At 46.3% G+C, this 25,770-nt stretch overlaps 1 protein-coding gene across 1 annotated transcript in view; it reads right to left on the bottom strand.

The window, feature by feature from the left end:
• Window positions 1-25,540, bottom strand: part of LOC8023523 (ubiquitin-conjugating enzyme E2 R2) — a 32,045-nt gene extending 6,505 nt beyond the window's left edge. The window contains exons 1-4 of the mRNA XM_002401687.5: window positions 25,073-25,540; window positions 9,964-10,050; window positions 5,770-5,867; window positions 4,801-4,935 (exon numbers count right to left, since the gene is read on the bottom strand). Of these exons, the coding sequence (XP_002401731.1) occupies window positions 4,801-4,935; window positions 5,770-5,867; window positions 9,964-10,050; window positions 25,073-25,249 (497 nt within the window). The 5' untranslated portion in view covers window positions 25,250-25,540. The remainder of the gene's footprint in view (window positions 1-4,800; window positions 4,936-5,769; window positions 5,868-9,963; window positions 10,051-25,072) is intronic.
• Between the last annotated feature and the right edge of the window lie 230 nt (window positions 25,541-25,770).

Raw genomic sequence — 25,770 nt, 5'->3', positions numbered from 1 at the left:
ATTAATATTGTTTTTATAAAACCATGCCTCAGCGGGCCTTTCAGGTAGCGCGTCCCGACCTAATTGCATTTTAACTTCAGTAGATTAACGCGGCGCGTCCGCCGGGGAGACAGGGGTTACCCCTGTCAAAGCCAAAAATAGAGGTCACGTGCAGTTGCTCGAGTGGCCGCTGCGGGAGAAATGGTGGCGTTGTGTTCGTCATTAGCTCGGTGCTCGGAGAAAGATTGGGGCCATATTTTTAGGGCTGTCTCTATGGGAGTTTCCCAAATGAGTGTTTTAGTAACGTTGGCTGCTATCGAACGGTTGGAAACCCTCTCAAATCTAGGCACACCATTTTCCCGTTCCGTTTCGTTCCGAATCAGAATTTGTGGCTTAAGGTTCCAAAAGAACGACGACGATAACTCGGCTGGTTTTATCGGCGTGTTTAACGTGGTTTTCTTTCTGTGATCGTGCAGTCGCCGATTTCTGTGAGTGCGGCAAGTGTGTTTTACATCGGTGCTTCAATTTGAAACGAGGGGCTTTACTCGTGAAAAGAATTAGGCATGGCGCGGGAATTCGGCCTCCCAACAATTCCTCTCTGGAAGCGGCGCAAACGGGATGTTTCGGTTGTGATTTAAGGGTAGGTTGTATCACGATCGTGAGTAAATCTGCGTACTATAAAGTTCGTGGCGTTCGTTACTTTTCTTTTTACTAACCTGTGTGTTAGAGTTTTGTGGAATGGTAGGACCAAGAGCTGTTTTTCACATGATTTGTCTAACAACACGGCGCATACATCGGGGGAAAAACGGCTTTTTTTGTCAGCTCCGCGGCGACTGCGCGTCTTTGGCCGAATATATCGAATATTCGAGTGACCGAATACTAGGAATTCGATTCGCGAATCGAATTATTCGGGAACTTTCTATTCGATTCGAATTCGTATATTCGAGTATTCGCACACCCCTAATTTTTTGCCACAAATCAGAAATTTATGTGTTGTAGCATGCTGTAATAAAAAGCATCTTTCCAGATTTCTTTTTTTATTTCTTTTTCTCGTGGTTGTTTACGGGCACTTATGAAAGTTTACGCTTCTTAATTGCGCTTGGACTTTGCATGTTTCGTTTATTAAAACTGTAGGGAATAAAAGAATAGCGCCTCGGTTACAAGGCTATGGGGCACTCATGTTACCGCGAAGCCAAGGAGGAGGTTCATTTACCTTTGCCACGTGGTACATGTGGTGGTAGAAGTGGTTGGCAGTTGCTGTCGCTGTCAGGAGCTATCAAGATATTTGAGCACATGTTTGTCTCGGGGCAAACAAACATACACATCCTCCTTGGCTCTGCCCTAACATAAGCACCCCGTACCTTTGTACCTGCGTCGTGCCTCTATTCTCTACAGTTCTAATAAACGAATAAATGAAACTCGAGTAGACTTCAGCCTCACTCCGGCACGGACAGTTGTTCATGCGCCTTCTCTCCTTACGTCTAAAAACGTAACAACGACCTAAATATGACGGCTCAACAACGCCTCCCCTTGAAGAATATTTGGAAAATCCACAACTCTGGGTGCATCAAGGTGGATTACTGCGACAGTTCAGCTAAACTCTTTTCGGGTGCGCGGTGGCAGAGTTGGTGTCGGCGCGTCAGTGATGTCATCTGGACGTTTCTGTGTTTGCACGTGTATGCCCAGTAAAGGCGCAGAAGCAGAGCTTCACTGCACGTGAACTTTGACTCTGCCCGGTTCGTGGCCACTGGCGTTGGTCGTCAGCGGGGGATCTCCTCGGTCGCAACAGCATTGTGAAACCTTCGGGCTTCAGTTGGTTTGGCGGCGCAGACGAAGCAACGGGAGAGGCGACAGACGTCGCCGTTGTGCACTCAAAGCACGCACGACAAACTAGCTCAGTCAGAGTTTTTTGAGCCGATTACCTCCGCGCTCACAAGAAAAAGATACCTTCCAACAGAAATTTTCACAGTCAAGCGTCTAGATGTTGAATTACTGCGGGTGCTGCATGCTACCAGGATCTGGTAATTTTCAAGATACAGACCAGCAGGTCTGCCAGCGCCGCTTTGGGCGCCTGAAGGTGCTCCTATCCTCATTGACCGGCACACCTGATGAAACCGACGAGACATTTCTTCAGGAAGAAAAGCAGTCGACCTGACCAGGTACGTCCAACTTTCCAAAGTTTATCTGTTGAAGCTAGCATCTTCCATTCGGAAACGGCTCAGAAAATCTAATGGGTAGAGAAAACAGGCACAGATTGAAAAGGAAGTGCTGACAAAAATACGCTTATGTTTAAGTACATAGGTGATATTTCAACTTGCGCGTATTTTTGTCAACACTTTCTTTTTAATCTCTGCCTGTTTTCTCTACCCATTAGATTTTCTGAGCCGTTTCCCAATGGAAGATTCTAGCTTCAACAGATAAACTTTGGAAAGTTGGACGTACCTGGTCAGGTCGACTGCTTTTCTTCCTGAAGAAATGTCTTGTCGATTTCATCAGGTGTGCCGGTCGATGAGGATAGGAGCACCTTCGGGCGCCCAAAGCGGTGCTGGCAGACCTGCTGGTCTGTATCTTGCAAATTACCAGATCCTGGTAGCATGCGGCACCCGCAGTAATTCAACATCTAGACGCTTGACACTGTGAAAATTTCTGTTGGAAGGTATCTTCTTCTTGTGAGCGCGGAGGTAATCGGCTCAAAAAACTCTGAGTGAGCTAGTATGTCGTGCGTGCATTGAGTGCACAACGGCGACGTCTGTCGCCTCTCCCGTTGCTTCGTCTGCGCCGCCAAACCAACTGAAGCCCGAAGGTTTCGCAATGCTGTTGCGACCGAGGAGATCCCCCGCTGACGACCAACGCCAGTGGCCGCGAACCAGGCGGAGCCAAAGTTTGCACGCAGTGAAGCTCTGCGTCTGCGCCTTTCCTGGGCATACATGCACAAACACAGAAACATCCAGATGACATCACTGACGCGCCGACACAAACCCTGCCACCGCGCATTTGAAAAGAGTTTAGCAGAACTGTCGCAGTAATCCCCCTTGATGCACCCAGAGTTGTGGATTCTCCAAATATTCTTCAAGGGGAGGCGTTGACGAGCCGTCATATTTAAGTCGTTGTTACGTCTTTAGATGTAAGGAGAGAAGCACATGAACAACTGTCCGTGCAGGAGTTAGGCTGAAGTGTACTCAAGTTTCGTTCATTAGTTTATTAGAACGCTAGAGAATAGGGGCACTACGCCTTGGGTACAAAGGTACGGGGCGCTTATGTTACTGCGGAGCCAAGGGTGATGTGTACGTTTGTCCCGGCGCACGTGAGCTCAAATATCTTACTAGCTCTCGACAGTGACCCTGAACCACATATACCACGTGGCAAACGTAAATGAACCTGTAAATGAACCTCCTCCTTGGCTTTGTGGTAACATAAGCGGCCCATAGCCTTGTACCCGAGGCGCCATTCTTTTATTTCCTACAGTTTTAATAAACGAGACAAGCGAAGTCCAAGCGCGATTAAGGAGCGTAAACTTTCATGAGTGCCCGTAAACAACCACAAGAAAAAAGAAATAAAAAAAATATGGAAAGATGCTTTTTATTACAGCAAGCTACAACACATAAATTCCTGATTTGTAACAAAAAAATTTTCCTAAAAAAATTAAAAAAAAAACAACAGTGGGGTGAAGCGAAAAACGTTGGAGTCAAGACGCTTCGCAACCGCCACTTTGACTGCTCAGAACTTTTGTACCAAGCAAATGATGCAACACGTTTTTGTACATTCTTTTTGGCTGGCCTACAGGAGAGTTGTACCCCCGAGTTTTAATAAAATCGACGCTGGGTTTTTTTGTAGCGTGAGCTACACTGGCCAAGGTTGAGCTGTTTCGCGTAGCTCGCATAAGCCGTGCTCCGTGCTGCACATGTGCGAGGAGCAGTGACATCACACGGTGCACAGCTGGTGCGCCGGAGCCGCCGCCGCGCTTGCCTCGCCGGTCTGCGCATTCCAGAGGAGTGACACCATAGCCGCGGCAGACGCACTGGCGCCGCCGCGTGCCCAGCTGTGCGCCTCCGTTGCACAGTAGCCAAGTCTGAAGCTGCACCGGAGCTGCTTGATAGCGCCTCTCATCTTGTGCGCATAAACTCACACAACGTACACCCTGGCATAGCTGAGCTAAGCCACCGCAATTTTTTTATTTTGTATTTCAGTATGGGTATTTTTTTTAAATATATTTTTTCAAAATATTTTTTCTGTTTCTATTTTTATTGGAAGTTTATATTTTGCAGGTTTAATTTAGATGCCCTAGTCTATATTATGTATAGTTTTCAAAGTCGCTAATACCATACATACTGAGGTAGAAGGCCTGAAAGTTAGTGTATTTGTTGCGCCTGGTCTAAAGTTATACATTTTTTATTAATTTTTTTTTTATTCACAAAGCATGTAATAATTGCATGCCGTAAACTTTGGTGCACTGCATGAAACAGGAAATATTTTTCGCCTACACATTTTGCCTGCCTTCCACAGGACTGCAAAGGTGGCAACTAATGCAGTCCACGGTGAGAGTAGGGCCGTCGCGCAAACTTGAAACATTTTTTTTCTCGTAGCAAAAACGCGTTTTTGAGAAAAAAAAGTTCAGTTTCGTGCAATTCATTTGTATGTACATCACATATAAAAAAAAACGGAAAAAATAAAAATGTTGAGTGGACCTGCAGGTTCAATCTCTCGTGGAATCACACTATACAACCACAGCCCGCAGCGTCTGCAATATCACCCCGGAACGAGAGCGAAGGGCAGGCGAGAGGCGCTTTGGCTGCGGACGTCGTTTTCCAGCTTGGGTCTTACCGTATGATGTTCTCATACTCCTTGTCCTTGCCCTTGGAGTCCTTCCAGCGGCGGTACATCACTGACGCGTCCACGTTGGCCGGCGAAAATGTGTTGGGCTCGTTGAGCAGAGAGATCACGCTCAGCAGGATTGTCCTGCACACACCCGGGAGAGAGCTCTCACACCCGCACGCATTCACGAGTGCGGTCCCTGGACGCCGCCATTCTGTGGCCAGCATACAACTATAAATATTGTGTTAAAAAGCGCGAACAAACGAGGACAATAAAAAAACACGGATGACAAAACAGGCACTTCTCTCTCAACTGTTGAGAGAAGCGCCTGTCCTGTCGTCCGTGTTTCTTTATTGTCCTCGTTTGCTCGCGCTTTTTAACCTTTTATTCAGTAATGGGCCAACTAGCCCAAACCCAAGTTTTAATGCAATATAAATATTGTATGTGTACCTTGCTTCGGATTGCCAGGGCTATTTGTCGTTTCATAATTAGATACCCTGTCCACGCAAAACTTGCAAGATAGTCACTTCACGTGTTGGCCGCCCCGACGGTAGTGGCAATCAGAATGCCGGCTTTTTAGATTCAGACTTTGAACACTTCTTATAATTGAGTTCAGGGGACGAAAGGTCGTCATCCGACGGAGAAGCTCCGTAAAGTACCTCCAGCACGGAAGCCGAGACCACCGAAATCTTGCGTCAGAGCACGTGCCGAAATGCGACCACATAGAAAAAAGGCGACGACTTTTCACCCTCGAGAACTCCATTCTATGCCTCCCAATCTGGGCAGCTTGCAAGAACTGTACGTGCTCCCATTAACTGAAAAAAGATATCTGCACATTGCCTCTTTCTTTTTGCTATCCCTTTTGAAAAACACGCAATCACTAAAACAAAATTGTTAAAAAAAAAAGTACTGCAATGGGTAAATGGTTGTCCTAGATGGAGTCGGATCCTTTAAAAGAAAAAAAGATGGCAGACTCACCTGACGTTCTGGGTGGGGTTCCAACGCTCGCAGGGAAGCTCCCCGCTCTGAGGGTCGTCGATGGGCGGGTGCAGGATGGAGATGCACAGGTCTCCATTCTGTGGGGGCACAGTAGAGACAATCCCATTGAAGAGACACCCAAGACTCAGAGCCGTATATTGGGAGACTTTGGCCAGCGGGTGTGGCGACGAAGGCGCCGGAGAGGAGAAAAGTACATGAAAGGGAGGAGAGCGCCAAAGGAGCGAGAGAGAAAGAAGGTAGCAGAGAGGAGACGACCGCCATTTTTACGCAACACTGTCGGAGAAGAGCACTGCTGAGATTACGCGTCGTCTGCTACGGGCCAACTTCTTTTTCACCTGAACAAGTTTGTGGCCATACGTCGAAAAAACTTCATTTCTTAGCTTTTCAACCTACCATGGAATAACAGTATATCATTTTCTTGCCAGAGCCAGCGATATAAAAGGAAATAATCGAAATTTAGATCCGAGCCCATGCATGCCGCCGGGAGAATGACCGAAAATGGCAGCCCTCCCCGCTCAGCTGGGAGCAGCCGGGAGTTCACGCGCATGCGCTCACGCCTCTCGCTCTGCGCCGCGGGCTGATTGGCTCACTCAAAAGGAGGGCGTTGCAGCAGCGAGATGACCGAAATCTCCCCATATGCGGCTCTGCCAAGACCTTGCTTGACACCCAAAACGGGCGAGGGCCTCCAAAGCCATCTACCGAGGACTTTGCAATCAAACTTTGCAGCTGAAACGTCACCTCCTCTTTCTCAAAGCAGACCTTCTCTCCAACGACCGCCGACCTTGTCTGGCCAAAGCTAGGAGACTTCTTCAGACTTTTTCCCCCTGGGTGCTTACTAAGCGTCGCCGAGTGAAATGATCTGGCAAATTAAATGGTCCCAAATCCACTGACCGTGATGCGTTCATCACGCACGTTATGTAACTCGCAGTGGTCGCATAGCACCCTTTAAGTGTACTAGGAGCAGAATTTTCGTTAGAACTTTTGTACTTTTGGGCAGGCACGTAGCCAGGATTTTGTTTCGGGGGGGGGGGCACTCATGACAAAATGTTGTATGAGGGGGAGGGGGGAGAGGAGTCCCCAGCAAAATGGAAGATTCTGAGGGGGGGGGGGCCCCAGGCCCCATGGGCCACCCCCCCTGGCTACGTGCCTGCTTTTGGGGCAAAGTACAAAATTGGACTAGTACGGCATTTGTATTTACCGGAAATATAAAAACTATCTTTATGTATTAATAAAGCAAGAAGAAAAACATTTATTTTAAATTGTACTTTTTGTCAGTGTGACAGTGACATTGTTTCGATTGAGGCACACTGGCTTGTTCAAGTATGGGGGAAGTGCTGGGGCAGTTGAGATGATTTTATCTATATGTGGTGTGACCAAACTGACTGCAAAAGCTAATAACAAAGAATGCAATTCGAAATATAAATTAAATTTATTACGTACCCTATTTTCCGGACTATAGTCTGCAGACTAGACACAATTAAAAGCTGAAAATTTATGCGGTGCAGACTATACGAAGATATCTTTTTTCTAGATTGTTTGTTACCACTAGATGCCACACATTTTGTGAAGGACAGAGTATAAAAATGATAATTCACTTATTACAGTACAGTGCAATCCACTTATAACGATAATGAGAAAACCCGAAAGTTCAATCGTTATAACCGATTATCATTATATCTGGAGTAGAAACAGAGTTTCTAGTCAAGAAACTCTAGAAACTGGTCATTATAAGCATTACATTGTTATATGTAGTATCATTTTTAATGGATTGCACTGTAGTTTCTTCGTGAGCTAATAAAGCGGGCATTTGTCAAAGTGTACTTTGCAAGATAATTTCTTACATGCGTGCAAGGTGCAAACTACCATATTTTCTCGCACATAACCCGCATCAAAATTTACATAAGATCAAAGGCAAAGTAGGAGTGTGGAATATACGCAAATTTCGGCAAGCAGTGCGGCTTCGCGGCAATGTGCGCAAAGTCGTAGAGATAGATTCCCCAGAGTCCCTCTTCTCCGGTACCTCTGGGGACTTCCTCTTCCCCACCTTCACCTCCTTTTCTCCACGTAGCGACGTTTGCATTACTTTTGAGGGTTGAGCAGCCGAGGCGAGCTCTTGCCGATTTGACGGGAATGCGTGGAGTGTCTTTGCTGTCAAACGTGCACTGCCATTGACAGCAACGATTTTCGTGGTTTTTGACCTCTTTCGGCACAGGACATCAAAATTAAAAACTACTGCCGCTACGACGTCGACGAGTCGTCTGTGCGAAAACGGAAGGCAGTGAGCCTGCAAACCGCAAGCCGTGATCGAAGATCATTCTACGGTCCGAAGACCGGTGCACACCCCGAGCTTGAAAAAGCGCTTGCGAAGTTCGTAGAGTAGAAAAAGAGGTTGCGGTTGTGCCACGTCAACGCGGACCTGGCGTGACCGCGGCCTTTCTCCAGACAGGATGGTGCGCAGCAGTTTAAAAAAGTGCTGCATTGGCTATCGCCTGGATGGCATGGACGACTACGCTATCCACGAGAGTGAGGGCGCCTTGGATAGCTGCAGTGACTGCAGTGATGAGTGCATTCAAAATAAAGGCATGGTTTCTAGCAAGATCTGGACACTGCTTTGCTTGGTTAGTGCAAGTAATATGCGAGGTTTTTTTTTGTTGTTGTTTTCCCCCGAGTGTAGCAAGTTGGGAATGCGGGTAATATGCGCGAAATTACGATATCCAAAGAAAAAGTTTTTATTTTCAACTAAAATCTGCTTTTGTAGACTATTGCCCAAAAAATATGGAATGACTGAAGATGCGAATCAACGAAGATGGTTCGAAGTTTATTTTTTATTATTATTTTTGTACCGAAGCAGGAAGACAAGTGACTTGCACATAAAAAGCAACAAAGATGGCCAAACCCAAGAAAAGCATGATTCACACCTCTAGCAAATATAAATACTTTACTGCAAGCTCAACTTGCTATTCTAAATTCATTCATTCTTTTACAATATAGCATATTTCTTTAAACTGCTCCAAAATGCTCCGAAATGCACTTAACCTATAGTTTTTGCTTTGCAGATACTACAAACACTTACAAAGGTTCCCTTACACCAACAGCAGCTCAATGTTATGCCCTTAATCAAAACTTCAAAGTAAAAAAAAAAAAAAGAGAGAGAAATCTAAAGTCGATTTTGAGGCAAAAACAATTTGATTCCTGCCACCACTTCATTGCGGCTCTGCCCCCCCTTCCCCCCCCCCCCTTTTTTTTTGCCTGTCATACACCACTTTTTTGTTGCTGTTATAAGTAAATTGAAGAACTAGCACATGTTTTAACTAATGTTTCAACAGTCAGTTCCATCATTTCATGCTTTCCTTTTTTATGCTTTTTTTTTTCTCCTTAGCTTTGCAAGTGATTTAGCTTTCCACATCATCTTTTATTAAATCACCACCTTTAATGCAACATTGGGATACTGTCCTATCACTGCATTTAATGCCAGGATGGGACTGCAGTCACAGGAAATGAACTTTACTCGATAAAACACTTTGTAGCAAAGTATTTGCTTAGTGAGATTCATTTGAGCTATTCCAAAAGAAGCCTTCACTTCGGGGTCAACGTCACCCAATAAAAACACTCAAGCAAGAACTCAAGATAAAAAAAAAAAAATCAAAATATTGTTAAAAACTTTTTTTTTTTCTACAGGGAAAGGTTCTTTTTTGTGTTGCTTGTTCCTATCTTGAACAAAAAAATTTTAAAAAGCTAGGCTTGTATTTATTATTTTCGATAACTTTCTTTGAAAACTATGAGACCCCCGAATATACTCTGGGTTATAAGACATAGATGCCAACTATACTTCATTTCAGCTTCTGTTCGAGCGCGGCCGGTGTTAATGAGCCAAAGGGCCAATCAAACAGCGGAAGAGGCACAATGTCATGGCGTGCTCTCTGCAGTTGATAGGGCCAGTTGGTATTCGCCGCCTCTCTATGCGTGCTCCTCTGCCGGCTAGTCTTATCGAGCGCAGAGAGCACGCCATGACGCTGCACTTTTTGCGGTGTTTATTGGCCTTTCGGTTCATAACATCGGCCGCGCTTGGACCGAAGTTGAAACAAACTATAAACGGCTTTGACTTTATACCGGTCAGCCACGGAATTCAGATCTCGCCAATCGCCTTTGATGTCTATTTTCAGCACGACTCACCTCGTACACGTTGGGGTGCCACACCTTGGTGAGGAAGCGCACGGTGGGTGGCGAGTAGGGGTAGTCTGGGGGGAACTTCATGTGGGCCTGCGCAACAAGAAACCGGTCCCGGTCACAACCCTCCCACACCAACCTCGAGGACCATTCAATCCATAGTCGCCAAGACTGTCGCCACACTTTCCTCCCCCCCTTTGCTCAAAGTCACCTGACAGTGTGACATTTCCATACGTTCCAGTGACTCGTGGACCTTGCCAGTTTGTCCCGTTGCATGCCGTGCAAACTACGGGGCATTCACGAGAGAAGAGAGTCGCGTTTTTCGGCCCGGGTAAATAAACTATGCGTCGCAGAAAGCTCGAAACTGTGTGAGAATGTGACGCTAGCAATTGTGATGGTACTCTAAAGATTGAGAACATTAAGTTGCCTGTATCAAAAGATAATTGAGAAAGGCTAAACTTCTCTATGAGCCAATGTTTGCCTAAGCCTAATATCGTAGAAACAAAAAAAAAGACATTGTGGGCACACTTGGAGCATCTATTTGAGTGGAAAATAAACGATTTGTCAGCAGACAACGCTCTTGTTCACTTCGAAAATTTTAAAACGTCATGTTCTAAAACTTTTATGTTCTATCCCAACCGCTAACGTCACATTCTAACAGAGGATGATCTTTCTGCAACGTGCAGTTCGTTTACACGGGCCGTAAAACATAGTCCTCCTTTCTCGGGAATGTCCCATGGTTCTTGCAAGATTTGGTCACTGGAGGAAAATAAAAAAAACAATGTTCTTTGTGTTTCATAAATGTGCCTCAACAAAGCAACAAATGGCTGGTCTTAATGCACACACAAGTATCTTAATTCACCTAATATAGGAGGAAGTTAGTGATGGTAAGCAAGGAGAGAAACTTTCCTTCTAAGATTTTTGAGGTGAAGGGGAGTATACGGAAACAAACCGAGGGGGAGGAGGCAAGAGCGCATGGGGACGTCGGAGAGCCGAGCTCCGACTGGAAGGATTAGTGGTTAGACACGCAGGCTCGCTGCCTTTGTCTCCATCCATTGTCTCCCTCTAATTGGAGCGAACAAGAGTGTCACCTGTTCCTTGCGTGGTGTCTCACATTCGAACAGTGTGCAGAGAACAATGCGCAAAGGTAGCTAGCCCTTGGGCCTACTCTGCTACCTCAGATTCTCTCCGTGCAGCGACACCTAACCCGACCAAAATACAACCGAAGTATTGAGTTTGCCAGTTTCAGCTTGGCTGGAAAAACATAAAATGATGCATCAAAATGGGCACCAAATGTAACTAGGCTCATTCAGTCACGACTGGCAAAAGTATATAACACAAGCCCGGCTCCACAAATTGTTGCCATGTAAGCCCGTCATTTTCGAACAGCCGGTAAGAGGGATACTCCAACAAAATCCGAAATCTACCTGTCATGTTCAGAAATACACTCAATATGATCCACAATATTCGTAAATGGCAATTACACATTTGTATTTTGAGCCTGATGGCTGTATTTTTCGTTATGAACGGCCCACTCTGGCACGCGCTCGGAGAGCAACCAGTGCACAGCATGTGACATCTGGTCAGGGTGTAAGATAGACAGGTGGGAAAACAAGAGCCAAATGAGCGACCGGATTGTGTCCCCTTCGGTTTTCTCTTTTTCTGTGGCGCCATCTATGTGGAGCACCGCGAACTCACACTCCGGGTGGGCGACCGGCTAATCTGACGGAGATGGTTTCTCGTGGACTTTCAATGGAGGACTGTCGTGCTCTCGGTTTATTTTGCACACTCTCTCATAAGTTCCATGCAAATCCAATTCCGATTGTTTTTCTTCTTGCCACAGCGCTATCTGTCGCAAATCGGGGGGCACCCGCAAGCGGACGAGTACACAATCCGGTCACGGCGCTGCGGTAGGCTTCTATGGCCCGTTTCCCCACCTGCCTATCTTACACCCTGCATCTGGTGCAATCGTGACATAGATTGTCTCGGGACAAGCAAAGCTGCGGCGAGGCTGACGTCGACAGGATGTCCTGGCCGTGAATTACCCAAGCGGTCTAAGCAGGCCAGCTATCAGCCACCCTAACTAACCCCAAAGCTGCTTTCTGTAAGAATTTTAAGTGAAGGGTTAATCTGCTATAACCTTGTAGAGGGACAATTGCGACGTCTGGGACAAACAAAAAAAAAAGACCAGGTGGGCGATTTCTCTCATGGTGGCCTGCGAGCTGGCGGGATGACATCAGGTTCAAGGCATGTATAGTTCTAGGCAAGACAGGCATTGTCACTACCTGTCAAGATTCCTAGAGGGGCATTACAAACCAGGCTTTAGCGACATCCACCAGGTGCTCTTTGCTAATCGTTTAACTTATTTTAAAATTCCTTGTTGTGTCTTTTTCAACAAGCAATTGGTGTGTCTGATGTGATACTGCTCCCTTGAACACAAGTAGATCAAGAAAAGAGAGCTGAAATTTCGTTGTAGTATCCCTTTAAGGCCCATTCATACAATTGCGACGCCTTAAGACAAAGTACCTTAAAACGTTTAAAAATTTCTTACGACAAGAGAAGATACTGGTGCCATCTACGCAGTGACCCTGGATCTGCATATTACTAGAGTGCAGGTCTGACGGTATTTGCGAAGTCAAATGTATGTACTACCTATGAGAAATGGTTGCTTATATCCTAAGAAGTCGCAAGTGTGCAAGAGGCCTTTACAGTTTAAAAATGAGAGCAGCTCGTTCAATGCCAATAAAATCTAACGCTCAGAAAAGAGTAAAGAAAGGTAGACGAGAAACATGACAAGCCGACTCACAAATAAAGTTTCAATGCATGGAAAAAAAAAAAAGAAACACTTCAAGTAAACAAAAAAAAAATGAAAGCCGTTTACAAATCCCTGTAACGCCGAATTGGAGCGCAGCTCTTGAGGAGGAGTAGGGAAGGGTACTGGGGGGGGTCACGTCACCTGCGGGTAGTCGCGTGACCCAGAAGGGGTCACGTGATCTCGGGGGAGGGGGGTGTCACATGACCTCGAGAAAGGGGGGGGGGGGGGTCACGTGACCCCCCCCCCCCCCCGGTTACGCCGACGCCGCTCAGGCTGGAAACGGGCCCCTAAGAGCTGCGCTCTAAAAAATGCATGTGTCAGAAGGCACTTATAGTAACAGCCAGGGGTGGGGTTTCAACAAAGGCTACCTCGTGCCATTTATACTAACTGGCAAAGGCTCAGTTTCTCATGACAATGTTTCCCAACAACACCCTTTTCCTGCTTTTCGCAATGCCACAAACTTTTCAAATAATAATACACAAACGTGGTGCTGAAAATCTATTTGACAGTTGCTGTAGTCAGATTGAATCACCTGGAATAGAAATCATTCCCCTCAGCCAAAACAATGCATGCCAGCAAGAATGACTTTTCTTAATGACTCAAGTGAACTTGTTTGTTAGGGCAGTTTCTCAAAACAAAGCAGAATTTGTGCACAACTATCAGTTCCAGCTCTATGTTGAGTTGCGACTTGTATGCTGCTTTCGTCGACGCCACCACTGAAGTCAAGTTCACATTATTTCAAGTTCCCGGCTGCTTCGCAACCTCCCCCCCTCCCCCCACCCTTGCCGAATCTATCGTGACCCTGAGGGGAGTCATGACGCACATCTGGGAAACACTGCCTTGCGAGATAAAGTCAGAATCCAATAACTTCCGCCAAACTTATGACTGTACAAGGCCACAAGATGATGATGATGATGATTAGGAGTTTATTGGCGCAGCAGCAACGAGGGCCATAATGCGCCAAACTTAATGTATTTAGAGCATATTATAACAAAAGTTTACTTTGAGGCTACATATTTACAAATGGTATAAATATCCAGTTTGTTTTAAAAAGTCTAAGACACGGCTGAATGGAACTAAAGGTTTATCACCAAGCAAAAAAGAGGGATGAAATGGGAGATGATCCCTAAAAAGTTCAAGAAAACATGATTGACGGAGTGGTTGATGGGACGAACAATGCCACAAAATGTGCAACACGGTCAGAAGCTTTCCACAATGTTCACATAGTGCAACATCCTCACCACGAAGCAGATACTGATGTGTCACACGGGAGTGACCTATTCTTAGACGGCATAGAAGAACCTCCACACGACGTTCCCTGTTGTAAGAGCTCTCCCAAACGCCCAGAACGGGCTTGATAATGTGAAGTTTATTGTTGCTCTCTGTATCCCATTCAAGCTGCCATTTGAGAAAAATAGATTTCCTCAGAAGTGGTTTCAAGTCTTGGTAAGGTAAGCAATTGAATGTTAGAGACGAGCCTTGGGCAGACACAGCCAATTTATCCGCCTCTTCATTGCCCAAAATCCCAACGTGGCTTGGCACCCAGCAGAACTTAATGTCCCGACCGCGTCGCAGGGCGCTATTGATCTTACCATGTAGATGTTGTGCAAGGCGGTTCTTTGTGGGCATCAGAGAGGACACAGCCAATAAGGCACTCTGTGAGTCGACAAAAATTACAGCTTTCATTATACTATTGTCGAGTATATGTTCGACCGCTAGTAAAATAGCATAAAGCTCTGCAGTGAAAATGCTTGCCCTAGAGTCAACTTGTGTGGCTTTGCTGTAGGAGGCGGAATAGAAAGCACACCCTACAAAAGACAACGATTTGGACCCATCTGTATAAAACTCCAGGTAGTCTGCATATTTTTGTTGCAAGGAGAGGAACTCCTGCCGGAGGATTTGTGGTGAAATGACCCTCTTACTGTATTTTGCAAGTGACCAGTCACAGAAAATCGGCAGAACATCCCATGGAGCAACCCTATGAGTGTTTTTAAGCAAGGGAATCTCATGGAGGGGGATATTAAGGGATTGACAAGTACTTTGCAAACGGAGGCTTAATGGTCTAACAATGCTCGGCTTGTTTTCGAAAAGTTGTGAACTTCTGCAAGCATGAAGGGCACTGTAGGAGGGATGCTTTGGATTTGAAAATACTTTGTAAGCATAAGAGACGCTGAGGTACTGCCTCCGTTTCTCAAGGGACATTTGATGCGTATCAGCATACAAACTCTTCACAGGAGATGTGCGAAATGCACCTGTAGAAAGTCGTAGTCCAAGGTGGTGTACTGGGTCAAGCATCTTAAGAGCGGATGGCCGCGCTGACCCATATACTACTGCACCATAGTCGAGGCGGGATCGAACTAAGGAGTTAGTTATACAGTCGTAGAAGACAGCGCCTATCAGCACCCCACGACATATGCGATAGCACTTTTAGGATGCTTGATGACATCAAGCATTTCCGTTTCAAATTCTTCAGATGGGGTACAAAGGTAAGTTTCTTGTCAAAAATAACACCCAAAAATTTGTGTTCTTGTTGGACTGATATCTCAATGCTATTAAGATGCAAGGAAGGATCAAGAGACAATCCCCGGCGTAATGAAAAAGGAACACAGACTGTTTTTTCAGGAGAAAATTTGAAGCCGTTTTCGTCTGCCCACCTACACATTCTATTGATTGTAAGCTGCAATTGTCGTTCACAACTGGAGAGGTTACAGGAAGACACAGAGATTTGCACATCATCCACATATAGAGAGTAAGTTACTGACGATGGCATAACCTTAGCTAGTCTGTTAATCTTTACAGCAAAGAGGGTAACGCTCAACACTCCTCCTTGAGGAACACCATTTTCTTGAGAAAAAACATCTGAAAGTGTGGAGCCCAATCGGACTTGAAAGGTTCTTTCGCTGAGAAAGCTCTGTATGCACTGAAGCATGCGGCCCTGTATACCACAGTTGTACAAGTCACGAAGTATTCCATACCTCCATGTGGTATCATATGCTTTGTGTAAATCAAAAAACACCGAGACACAATGCTGCCGGTGTACAAATGCCTCACGTATAGCGGTCTCTAGGCGAACCAAATGATCGGTGGTCGCTCGTCCCTCCCGAAAGCCGCACTGGTTTACATCAAAAAAATTCTCAGTCTCTAAGAAATGGACAAGACGACGATTCACAAGCCGCTCATAAGTCTTCCCTAAGCAACTTGTGAGTGTGATGGGACGATAGCTCGTAGGAATGGAAGAGTCTTTCCCAGGTTTCAAAAAAGGGATTATGTGGGCATGTTTCCAGCAACGAGGAAAGGCAGCAGCTTGCCATAGATGATTAAAGAAAGTTAACAAACCGTTCATAAATTCAGGGGACAGTTTCCTCAACATTTCATAGTGGAGTCCGTCTGGCCCTGGTGCAGACTGCTTCTTTGCACCAAGAGCAACTTTGAGTTCGAACATTGTGAATGGTCTATTGTAAAAAAATGAACCACCCTCCGACATTGAGATGGGCTGTTTTTCAACAGTCGACTGGAACTTCTTGAATTTTTCGCTAAAATTAGAGGAGCTACTAATAAGATGGAAATGCTCCCCAAGAACATTTGCTTGATCTTTCAGCGATACAGAGGGGGAAGAAAACAGAGGAGTTCGGAAAGATTGGTAATCTCCTCGAACTTTCCGTAGGCGATCCCAAACTTCTTTAGCTGGGACAAAGCTATTTAGAGAAGATATATATTTTTCCCATGATGTCCTCTTTGCCTGTTTCCGTGTCCAACGTGCCTTGGCCCTACATTTTTTAAATTCAATCAGGTTCAAAGCAGTGGGATAACGGCGAAATACACCCCATGCCTGGTTCTGTTTCCTGCGAGTGACTGTGCAGTCCTCATTCCACCAGGGTTTGCATCTCCGGGGTAGGACGCCGGATGTTTGCGGAATAGAAGATGCAGCAGCATTAATTAGACATTCAGTGACAAACACCATCGCCTCCTCGGGGGACATACTGCGAAAAAGCGATGGATCCAGTACGGCATTTAAACCAAAAAGAGCCCAGTCAGCCTTCTCTAATTTCCACTTTGGAAGACGGGTCGAAAGCGAAGGAAGGGGTATTGAACTTTCTAAAATTATGGGGAAATGATCGCTGCCAAATGGATTATCTAAAACCTTCCATGAAAAGCATGGAAGTAAAGCTGATGATGATATGGAAAGGTCTATTGAAGTAAAGGTGTTATGAGCAGCACTAAAAAACGTTGGCTCCTTTTTATTCAGAAGACAGAGCCCGGAGGATAATAAAAGTCGTTCTAAAACTCCACCACGAGAATCCTGACGAACACTACCCCACAGTGGGTGGTGAGCGTTAAAATCACCTAGAATTAAAAAAGGCTTAGGCAGCTGATCTATGAGTCCTTGTAGCTCGTGGAGCTGCAGTGGAACGTTGGGTGGCAGGTAGAGAGAGACGAGGGTGACGAGTCGGTCAAGGAGAACGCGAACTGCTACTGCCTCGAGTGGTGTTTGTAGGGGAACCTGAGCACACACAACCCCGCTCTGCACTACAACTGCGACACCACCAGAAGGGCTAGGAGAAAGGCGATCCTTCCTAAAAACCTGGTGCCGGCGTAAGACCTGTGTGTGTTTGTCGGTCAGATGGGTTTCCTGCAAACAGAGTGCCACAGGACGAAGCTCATCGAGAAAAAAATTAACGTCATCAATATTACGAAGAAGGCCGCGACAGTTCCACTGCATGATACCTAATTGTTTACTCATAGCAGTGCTAAAATTAAAATAAACTTTAACTTATAAACTGCAAGAATGGGTAAAAACGGGTTACTAAGGTTTAAAATCGATTTTTATGCGCGGAGCGTTTTTCTTTTTCGAGCAGTCATTCTGCTTCCCACCAGAGGTAGTGGGAGCAACGAGGGAGGACTCCGATCCCGAGAGGATAGCCTCGTCGTTGGATCTGAGCCCACACTCTTCCATGGGCTCTTCCGGTGGTGTCGTCGGTTGACCCTTAGGGGCCAACTGCTTCGACGTCTCACCGGGCTTCCTCTGGGGAGCAGAGGAGCGAGGGGGTAGGCCTCGGCCCTTAGGGGCCAAAGGGCCAGGTGGAGCAGGGGGGGGTCAGCCCCTGCCCTGAGGTGGATGCAGAAGAGGCAGCATCCACCTTACGGTTCGAAAGCGGTGTCACTGGCACCGCTCCCGAGGACGGAGACCTCGACGAGAGGCGCAGACTGTCCGTAGACGTCTGCGTTCCCGTCGAAACCATTGGCCGTACCGGTCCCCTGCGTACGGCCTCGGCATAAGAGCCTTTGGATACAAAGGCGAAACGCCTCTTTGCATCAGCGTATGAAATAATTTCGGTAACCTTCAAGGTGAGGATTTCTTTTTCCTGTTTCCACAATGGGCAGGATCGGGAGTACGCTGGGTGCTTACCGCTACAGTTAGCACAGTGGGGCTCATTCTCGCACACATCAGCAACGTGCTCCTTGCTAGAACACTTGGCACAAGTGTCACTTCCTCGACAGTTCCGTGACCCATGGCCAAACCTTTGGCATTTAAAACACCGCTGAGGGTTTGGCACATAGGGGCGGACGCGGCACTGGAGATATCCTGCCTTCACAACTTCAGGAAGTGTAGTTGACTCAAATGTGAGGAGGATGTGCTTCGTCTTGCGTTCAACACCATCGCGGCGAAGGGTAATACGCCGAGCAGCGATTACCCCCTGTGTGGAAAGCCCCTGAACTACTTCGGTTTCTGTACACTCGAGCAGGTCGTCTTCTGAGATCACTCCTTGAATTGTGTTAAGTGTTCTATGAGGTGTGACAGTGACTTTGTAATCAGTCACACAGTTTAGTGCTAATAGTGAATCACTTTGTTGCTTACTGTGTATCTCCACTAGGAGATCACCAGATGCCATCATTTTTGCATTGTAGTTCTTCCCAATCACTCCTTCAAGAACTTTTGAAATGAGGAAAGGGGACAACTTGCCAAGCGGTTTTTCATCCTCAGAATGCATGACAAGAAACTTGGGGAACTTTGAAAATGTGTATGTTGGTTTTTCTATCTGTAGTGCTTCGGTGCGGACCCTTTTCGGGGCCCGATCAAAAGGTGTTTTAGCTTGAGAACCCATATGAAGGGGGAGGGTTTTCGGAAACTGTGGTGCACCGCCCACCACCGAGCCCAACAAGGGAATAGGTAACGCTCCATAACAAGAATGGCTTGGCTGAAGACGTTACGCTATTAGTACTGCCCAGTCTCTATAACCAAGAGTGGTTCTGGACAAGGTGTCTGTCGCCACCCAAGGTTAGCCCTTGCCGCCAAAGGAGTTGAAAAGGAAAGAAGAGAAATGAGAAGAGTGAAAAGGAGGAGAAGACAAGGGTGAAAGCAGAGAGGGGATAGTAGAAGTGGCGACTAGACTGAATCATCCTGGCCGGGCCTTACCAGGACTCCCGTCTACGAGAAGCAGGGGCCGAAGTGGTGTATTGCCTCACCCGGGGGGCCCCGAAGGGTCCAAACCTACCCCGGGCTCGGCTCAACCACCAGGATGCCCTTTTCCCCGGACACGGGAAAGCCACGCACAGCCATACGTGGGCGGGCGAACCCGCATGGCTCGGGGTCCGTGGAGACGCCACTCTCCAAACACCTGCTTTCACAGGTGCCCCCTGCGGGGGTACAAGGCCACAAGGATTTCTCCATACTTCGTTTCAACTGAAGTCCCGACGCAGCCGACGCTACGAGCTAATGGACCAATCAAACAGTGTCAAAGCGCAAGTTACTGGGCCTTTTCTGTTTATAGTTGGTTCAGCGATGATAGAACACTATGAACACCATGAAAGTGCACTTTTGACACTGTTTGATTGGTCCCACCAGCTTGTAGCGTCGGCTGCATCTGACCTGAAGCGAAGTAGTCACTCTTCTCTCATGCTCGCCCACAATTGTAAACATCAATAAAAGAGAGGTGACACACGTGCAACCTGCCACGAGAGGCGACCTCCAGCTGCAGCTTCACGGGACCAACTGTGCTTTCCAAGTCCTTCATTAACCCTTTGGGATCATCTGTCGGGTATCTCCCGACGAATAAATTATTCACATCCTCGACAAGTGTAAAGGCTGCCCCGACAGGTCAATTTCTCCTTTGCGGTCAAGATCAGGCGCCTCCCAAGAATTTCAACTTGCGCCATTTTTTATCGGGTATGTAAACTACGCTGCCGTAAGAGGTGCGACAATCTCTTTTAACTTTTGCTAGATGCATGGACGGGCATTTTGCACGCACTTTTGGATGTTCAAGATGGCAGCCTTTACTCCGTCTGCGTTTTACGGACTGTGCAGTTCTGCAGTGACAGGAAAGTCAAAAGGCAAAGACGTGAAAATGTTTTCTACTGTAAAACCTACACTCGACACCCTGGCTTGCACTCCGACATTTGCTTTCAAAAGTATCAAACGCTGCGAATACTGCTAGTATAGTTCAGTAATTCAAATGAAAACATTCAGGACAATGCAGAGTTATTTCAAACTGAACATAGTGAATTTTAAAATTTGGTCTGAAAGGTTCAGTCTCTATTGATAACACTAAAAATGCGAAATCAAACAAGGGGGCAGTGTTACTCGTTTCTCATGGGATACAAGACGTTTGATGGTGTGAGCAATCTCACGCCAGCAAAACAAAACAAAATGTGCAAAATATTGTGTTTCTTAGCGTGCCTCCTCGACTTGCAAGTCGCATATCAATGCAATGTCTCCCCACTGGAGAACGTGAAGAAATCTGAATGTTGGTTTCGACGTAACCATTGCTTGCTGTTTTCCCTATAGCTATTTTGAATTTAGAAACCTCAATGGTAGACTTTTCTTAGACTGTGGGATGCCCTGAGAAGGTATGAAAGAACCGCCCCCATGTCTAACAAATTAGTGCTTGCATGACGGTGTTGTCAAAGTATGCGTCTGCCACGCGGAGAAACGAGGTTCAAACACAGCTTCACCCGGTTCTTTCTTTTAAGGTTTTCTCTACTCTTCTGGAAAGTTCCAGGCCTTTCTCAGCTGTCATTGTGCGTTCTGGTTTGGAATGTTCCTTAACTTACCGCTTGTGTAAAAGCGGCAGTAACGGGCTGCTCTGGGCAGTCACTCTACCGTCACTGAGTCAGGATGCTCAATATCTTCCGTTTTGGCTCCCAGGCACAAGTTTGCCTCATTAAACATCTATTTTAAGTTCTACATTAGTCTACCATTTTCCATCTGCGACATATTCGTCGTCCTTAGCCTATTAATCGTGTGTAACGTAAGCCCAAGGGCCTGATTCTCGACTTCGTCACAGCGTGAGGTATGTCTGATACATCTCTGGTTCACAAACGACGTCGAAACTAGCAATGTTTACCAATCAAGGCGGGTAAAAGATAAGCCTTCTTGGACAGTTCCGTGTGAGATAGGACATTCACTTGTGTTGCACTGGATATTTCTAGTTTCAGCATTGCACAAGCGCAGTCAACGTGCTTTTGCTTTTACGGAGTTTACTCAGTTTCTGCAATAAATAAGTGCAGTACCTATATGCTGATATAAAAAAGGCATCGGACTATATACATTCACAAATGCAACTAGATAGCAAATACCACTGCTAAGAGAAAAAACAAGCCACAAATTAGGTTTCTGGGAAGATGTGGTGAGAGATGAGAAGAAACCTGCAAAGCATTTGTGTTGACCCTCGGAGATATTAATGGCAAAGACCCAGGGGCAGCGTTATCAGTGAGGGCATGTCACGATTAGTGATATCGCTATCTTCCCGACCATGAAACCAAAAGCGGCAGCCTTGAGCACATCACCTTTAAACAACACCATGGACGAAGGGGGCAGGCAGTGGCCAAGTTGTCAAGTAAGCAGAGAAAAACATTCCAAGCAAATGGCAACAGACAACACCCCACAGGACATCATCTGCAATGCAAGCTACACTGCTCCATACTGGTATGGCCAATATCACACACAGCTACAAGCTGGAGCCACACTTTCTCCATGCTGAACATCAATTGGGTCACCAGACAACCTGCTTAAGCAACTCCACTCAATTTAGGAGAAACTGTTAAAGGGACACTGACAGGGTTTTTATTTGTATGTGACATATGAGAGCCCAACTACCCAGAACAGAAATTGCGGCTCGAAATTCGGTTTCTTTTTTGCCCAAAAACCGCCGATCGAGAACTGGCCGGTTTGAGTCGCGCTCACTCTCATCTCCGTGGTCACGGGCCGTTGTCTAAGGTTTAGATACAGCCACCAAATTGAATCAAAGTCGTAGGTCATCGAAGGCACGTACACAATATTAAGAATAGAAAAGAAATATGATACCCATTTTTTGTGGCTTGTAAGAAGCTACAAATGCGTTGCTTGGTAAGAAAAAAGTATCACGGGCCACGTGACTTCCGTCACCTTTCTCCTCCTCTATATTTCTTCTTCCTCCCCAGTCCAGTTTCCGTTTCGAGGAGTTGCGTTTTTTTACTTTATTAAAGACATATGTGATGCTGTAGCAAAACAGTGATTGGGTAGTCTTTCGACACCATAATAAATCGCCCGGCAAAAAATAAAAAATTAATTTCGGGGGGTGTCAGTGTCTCTTTAAAGCGGGTGATTTGACATTGATAAGTATTAATGAATGGCTCTACACCATTTCATTCTCGAAAAGATTAATATTTTTCAAACAGCCTTTGATTTAGATATGACCACAAAGCCAAAAGTTTGGTTGCAGTGGGCAACATTGGCTCCAGACAGTGAAATAGCACACCCACGTGGCACAATCAGTCCCACGATCCACCAAGCAAGCGGGCGCAGCACAAGTGTCACCTGCATCCAACCACGCCGGAGCTACTGCGGCCCGTGCGCGTCTGGTTCGGGAACACGTCCGAAGTTTGTGAGCAAAACGGCATCGATGCAGAAGAGACATACACCATGTCGGGATTAATCTCTAGCAGGTGGCCAGAGCAATGTGTTTGTGACGTTGCGTCCAAAGCGCAGGCACGTGCACATCCCGCAAAGCGTGAATGCTGCTGCTGTGCCACCTGTGGGCTTTGTCCGGGAAAGTAAAAAAACAACCCAAAAAATAGTGAGGTCTTTGATGTAGTCAATGTCAGACATCACGAACAGATATAGCAGATTTCCTTCACTTCCGACATCTCGAACTTTGCTGACCAATTCAATAAACATTTAGACTAACAAAAATCAAGCGGAGTCCCCCGTTTAGGAACAAATGTAAAAGAACCTGATCGGCAGAGCTCGAATAACCACGTCGTTGTTGCCACCCCACTCAAAACCTATCTGTTGCAGCACAGTATAAAGTCCGAACTACAAAAAGCTCTGGTTTTTGTACAAGGTAGGTAAGCAGCATGAGAAAAGAAAGCAATTACAATGCCAAACAGCTGCTATTGGTAGCTTTAGTCTCTACTGCAAAGTTAAAAATAAAAAGGAAACAATAAAACTCGCAATGCCAATGCGCCATCTGCAAGAAACTGAACCCACACTCAAGGGTAGAGTTCGTCACGAAAGCTAATCAGTTCCATCCCGCTCCCCTCTCCTTGCAATACAGTATGCACCACTTTGAGCTAACACGTATGTGTGTAAAGTGCAGGCATCGGTCACATCTAGTTGTATCTAAGGGACATGCCAGGACAAAGCCACAGGAACCTGATCCGGAGAGCCAAGAAAGCCAATCTACTAAAGGCATCGCCCTGCTGTTCCAATGTGCACAAGTCATCTTAGCAGAAAATTAGCAAGCAATCTAAGCACATGACTTGAAAGAAATCTTAGTAGACGAACAGTAAATTATCAAATTCAAGATGTTGCCTACGATCTTTCGGATTGTAATCTAGAAAATGTATGGTTTGGGATTTGAACTTGAAAGTTCGCTTGTCCTACATTTAGCAAAAATGGCACCAGAGTGTCTCAGGTTGATTGGCGCTCTTGTTTTTTGTGGGCCCCAAGATCCTAAGTGCTGTGAATATGTTACATGGTGTTTTCTCGTGAAGGTACTTGCATTCCATTTTTAGTTTTTGCCGAGGAAGCCGATAACTTGGAGCCTAAAGACACCCTCACGGCCCAAAGAAGGCCAAGCAATTTCAACGCTGCCCCCAACCCATGATGCTGAATCTTGAACAGACACAAACAATGAGAATGAAGAAGCGCTGAGCATGAGTTTTTCCTTCTGATTCCAAAACAGTCAGTCCTCATTAAACCACTAACAGGAACAGACTCTCTTTGTGATAGTTATCTCTGTGACGTGGCGCTGAACTCGAGAATTATTTACGCACAATATACAAAAAGCGCACAAAAGGCGGGACAGAAAAGAAAACACACATGACAAAAAAGCAACGAGGGATTGTGCTTGTAGCTAAGTGATCATGATCAGTTTTTCAGGTAGTCTTGAAAAGAGAATGGGGATAGTAGCTCTTATGAAATTAAAGCCAAGGGATTGTAATGCGCATTAACAAACTGGGGTTGGTTTTTTTTTTTTTTTTTTTCATTGTGCACGACGTTTTAATGAGAAATCACTTGCAAACAAGCAACTGTCTGTCGTGCTTTTTTTTTGTGTGTGTGTTCTTGTTTGTATGCTTTTTCTAGACCATTAACCTATACCAACGCGCCCCATTCTTCACCACTCTGCGGTTCAGAGCGCATCAAATTAAACAACTATAACTAAATCTTCCGCTTTATAACGTGAAAAAAAAAAAAGCAAGATCATGCTTTGTTGATATTGTCCGCGCAAACAATTTATGCACCCGAACCAAATCTTTTTCAAATGATCGGATTTCCAGGAGGTCAATAATCAGTATATGTTAGCAAAACAGATATTAACAAAAAAATTAATTAATTCTTTGGTGTCAGGCGGAGAGCTAAAAATGCTTGCATGGCCATTTCTTAGCAGACAGCACGACACAGCCCCAACGCGGCCATCATTCACAACTCTGGAGATTTCGCAGAGAGAATCGGCAGGTCACGACTTCCCCTACAAACTAGCTGAAACCAGGCGAAGGCTATCCGATGACACAACCAACAACCTCTGAGCCAGCAAAGCGATCATGGATACAGCGTCAACCCGCGGGAGCGCCAGACCTTGAAAAGCGGTCGGCGTGTGATCGCCGAGGCCGCTACAGAGTCACGCTCGCTGGCTCACTGCTTGAGGCGCGCACAGCTCACACACAGGCTAAGGTCGCGGCTGTGAAACGCAGCTCACCAACCAGTCGCGAAAACCATCCCATAGCGACCTTTAAATAGAGCAGTTTGAAAAGCGCGTTGCGTAGGCCTAGTCCAAACCGGGGTGATCTCCCCCTACCCCGTCCTGTGCCCGCTTTGTTTACCTTGAAGTATCCGCCTTCGTATAGCGTGTCCGGCGGTCCGAAGATGGCCACTTCCCACTCGAAAAGATTGTCCTCGTTTACCAGTTTCACACGGAAACCTTCCACGGGCTCCTCTTGCAAACCCTTGAATTCGAGTCCCAGCGCACGTAGAGCGCTGCTTGTCGGCTGTTGAGCCATGGCGTGCCTGCTTCCGAGGAAAGGTGCCGCCAAGCTGCCGGGGAACTTGTAAAAAAAAAAAAAAAGAACACACGGACCACCCTTGCTGTGTTCGCGTTTGAGCACCGACACAAAAATCGTTTCCGCAGTATGAACAATGAAATCGCCGTCTCCCTGCGTCAAAAAACACCAACAAAGATGGCCGCCAATGACGTCAGAGGAAGTTGCAGAACAAACCGGAAGTCGCGTGCCGGTGATGATGATGAGCGCTGAGCCTCCGCACGCGGCCACGCCGCCACGCGGCGACGGCGGCGACCTAGCGCAACACCTGCCTAGAGCACTATATAGCTCCTACGGAGCAGAGTAGCGCAATCCTTTGAACCCCGTGTTTTGCCGACAACATGGCCGACAGAGCAGCTCGGCGCGAGTCACGTGGTACTCAGGGTTCCAAGAGGCGGCCCGCCCTAGAGCACTATATAGCTCCTACGGAGCAGAGTAGCGCCATCCTTTGAACCCCGTGTTTTGCCGACAACATGGCCGAC

Source organism: Ixodes scapularis, unplaced genomic scaffold, assembly GCF_016920785.2.
Source record: "Ixodes scapularis isolate PalLabHiFi unplaced genomic scaffold, ASM1692078v2 PGA_scaffold11__112_contigs__length_91849675, whole genome shotgun sequence".
NCBI classification, from domain to species: Eukaryota; Metazoa; Arthropoda; class Arachnida; order Ixodida; family Ixodidae; genus Ixodes; species Ixodes scapularis.
This window is presented reverse-complemented; position numbering and strand designations above follow the sequence as displayed.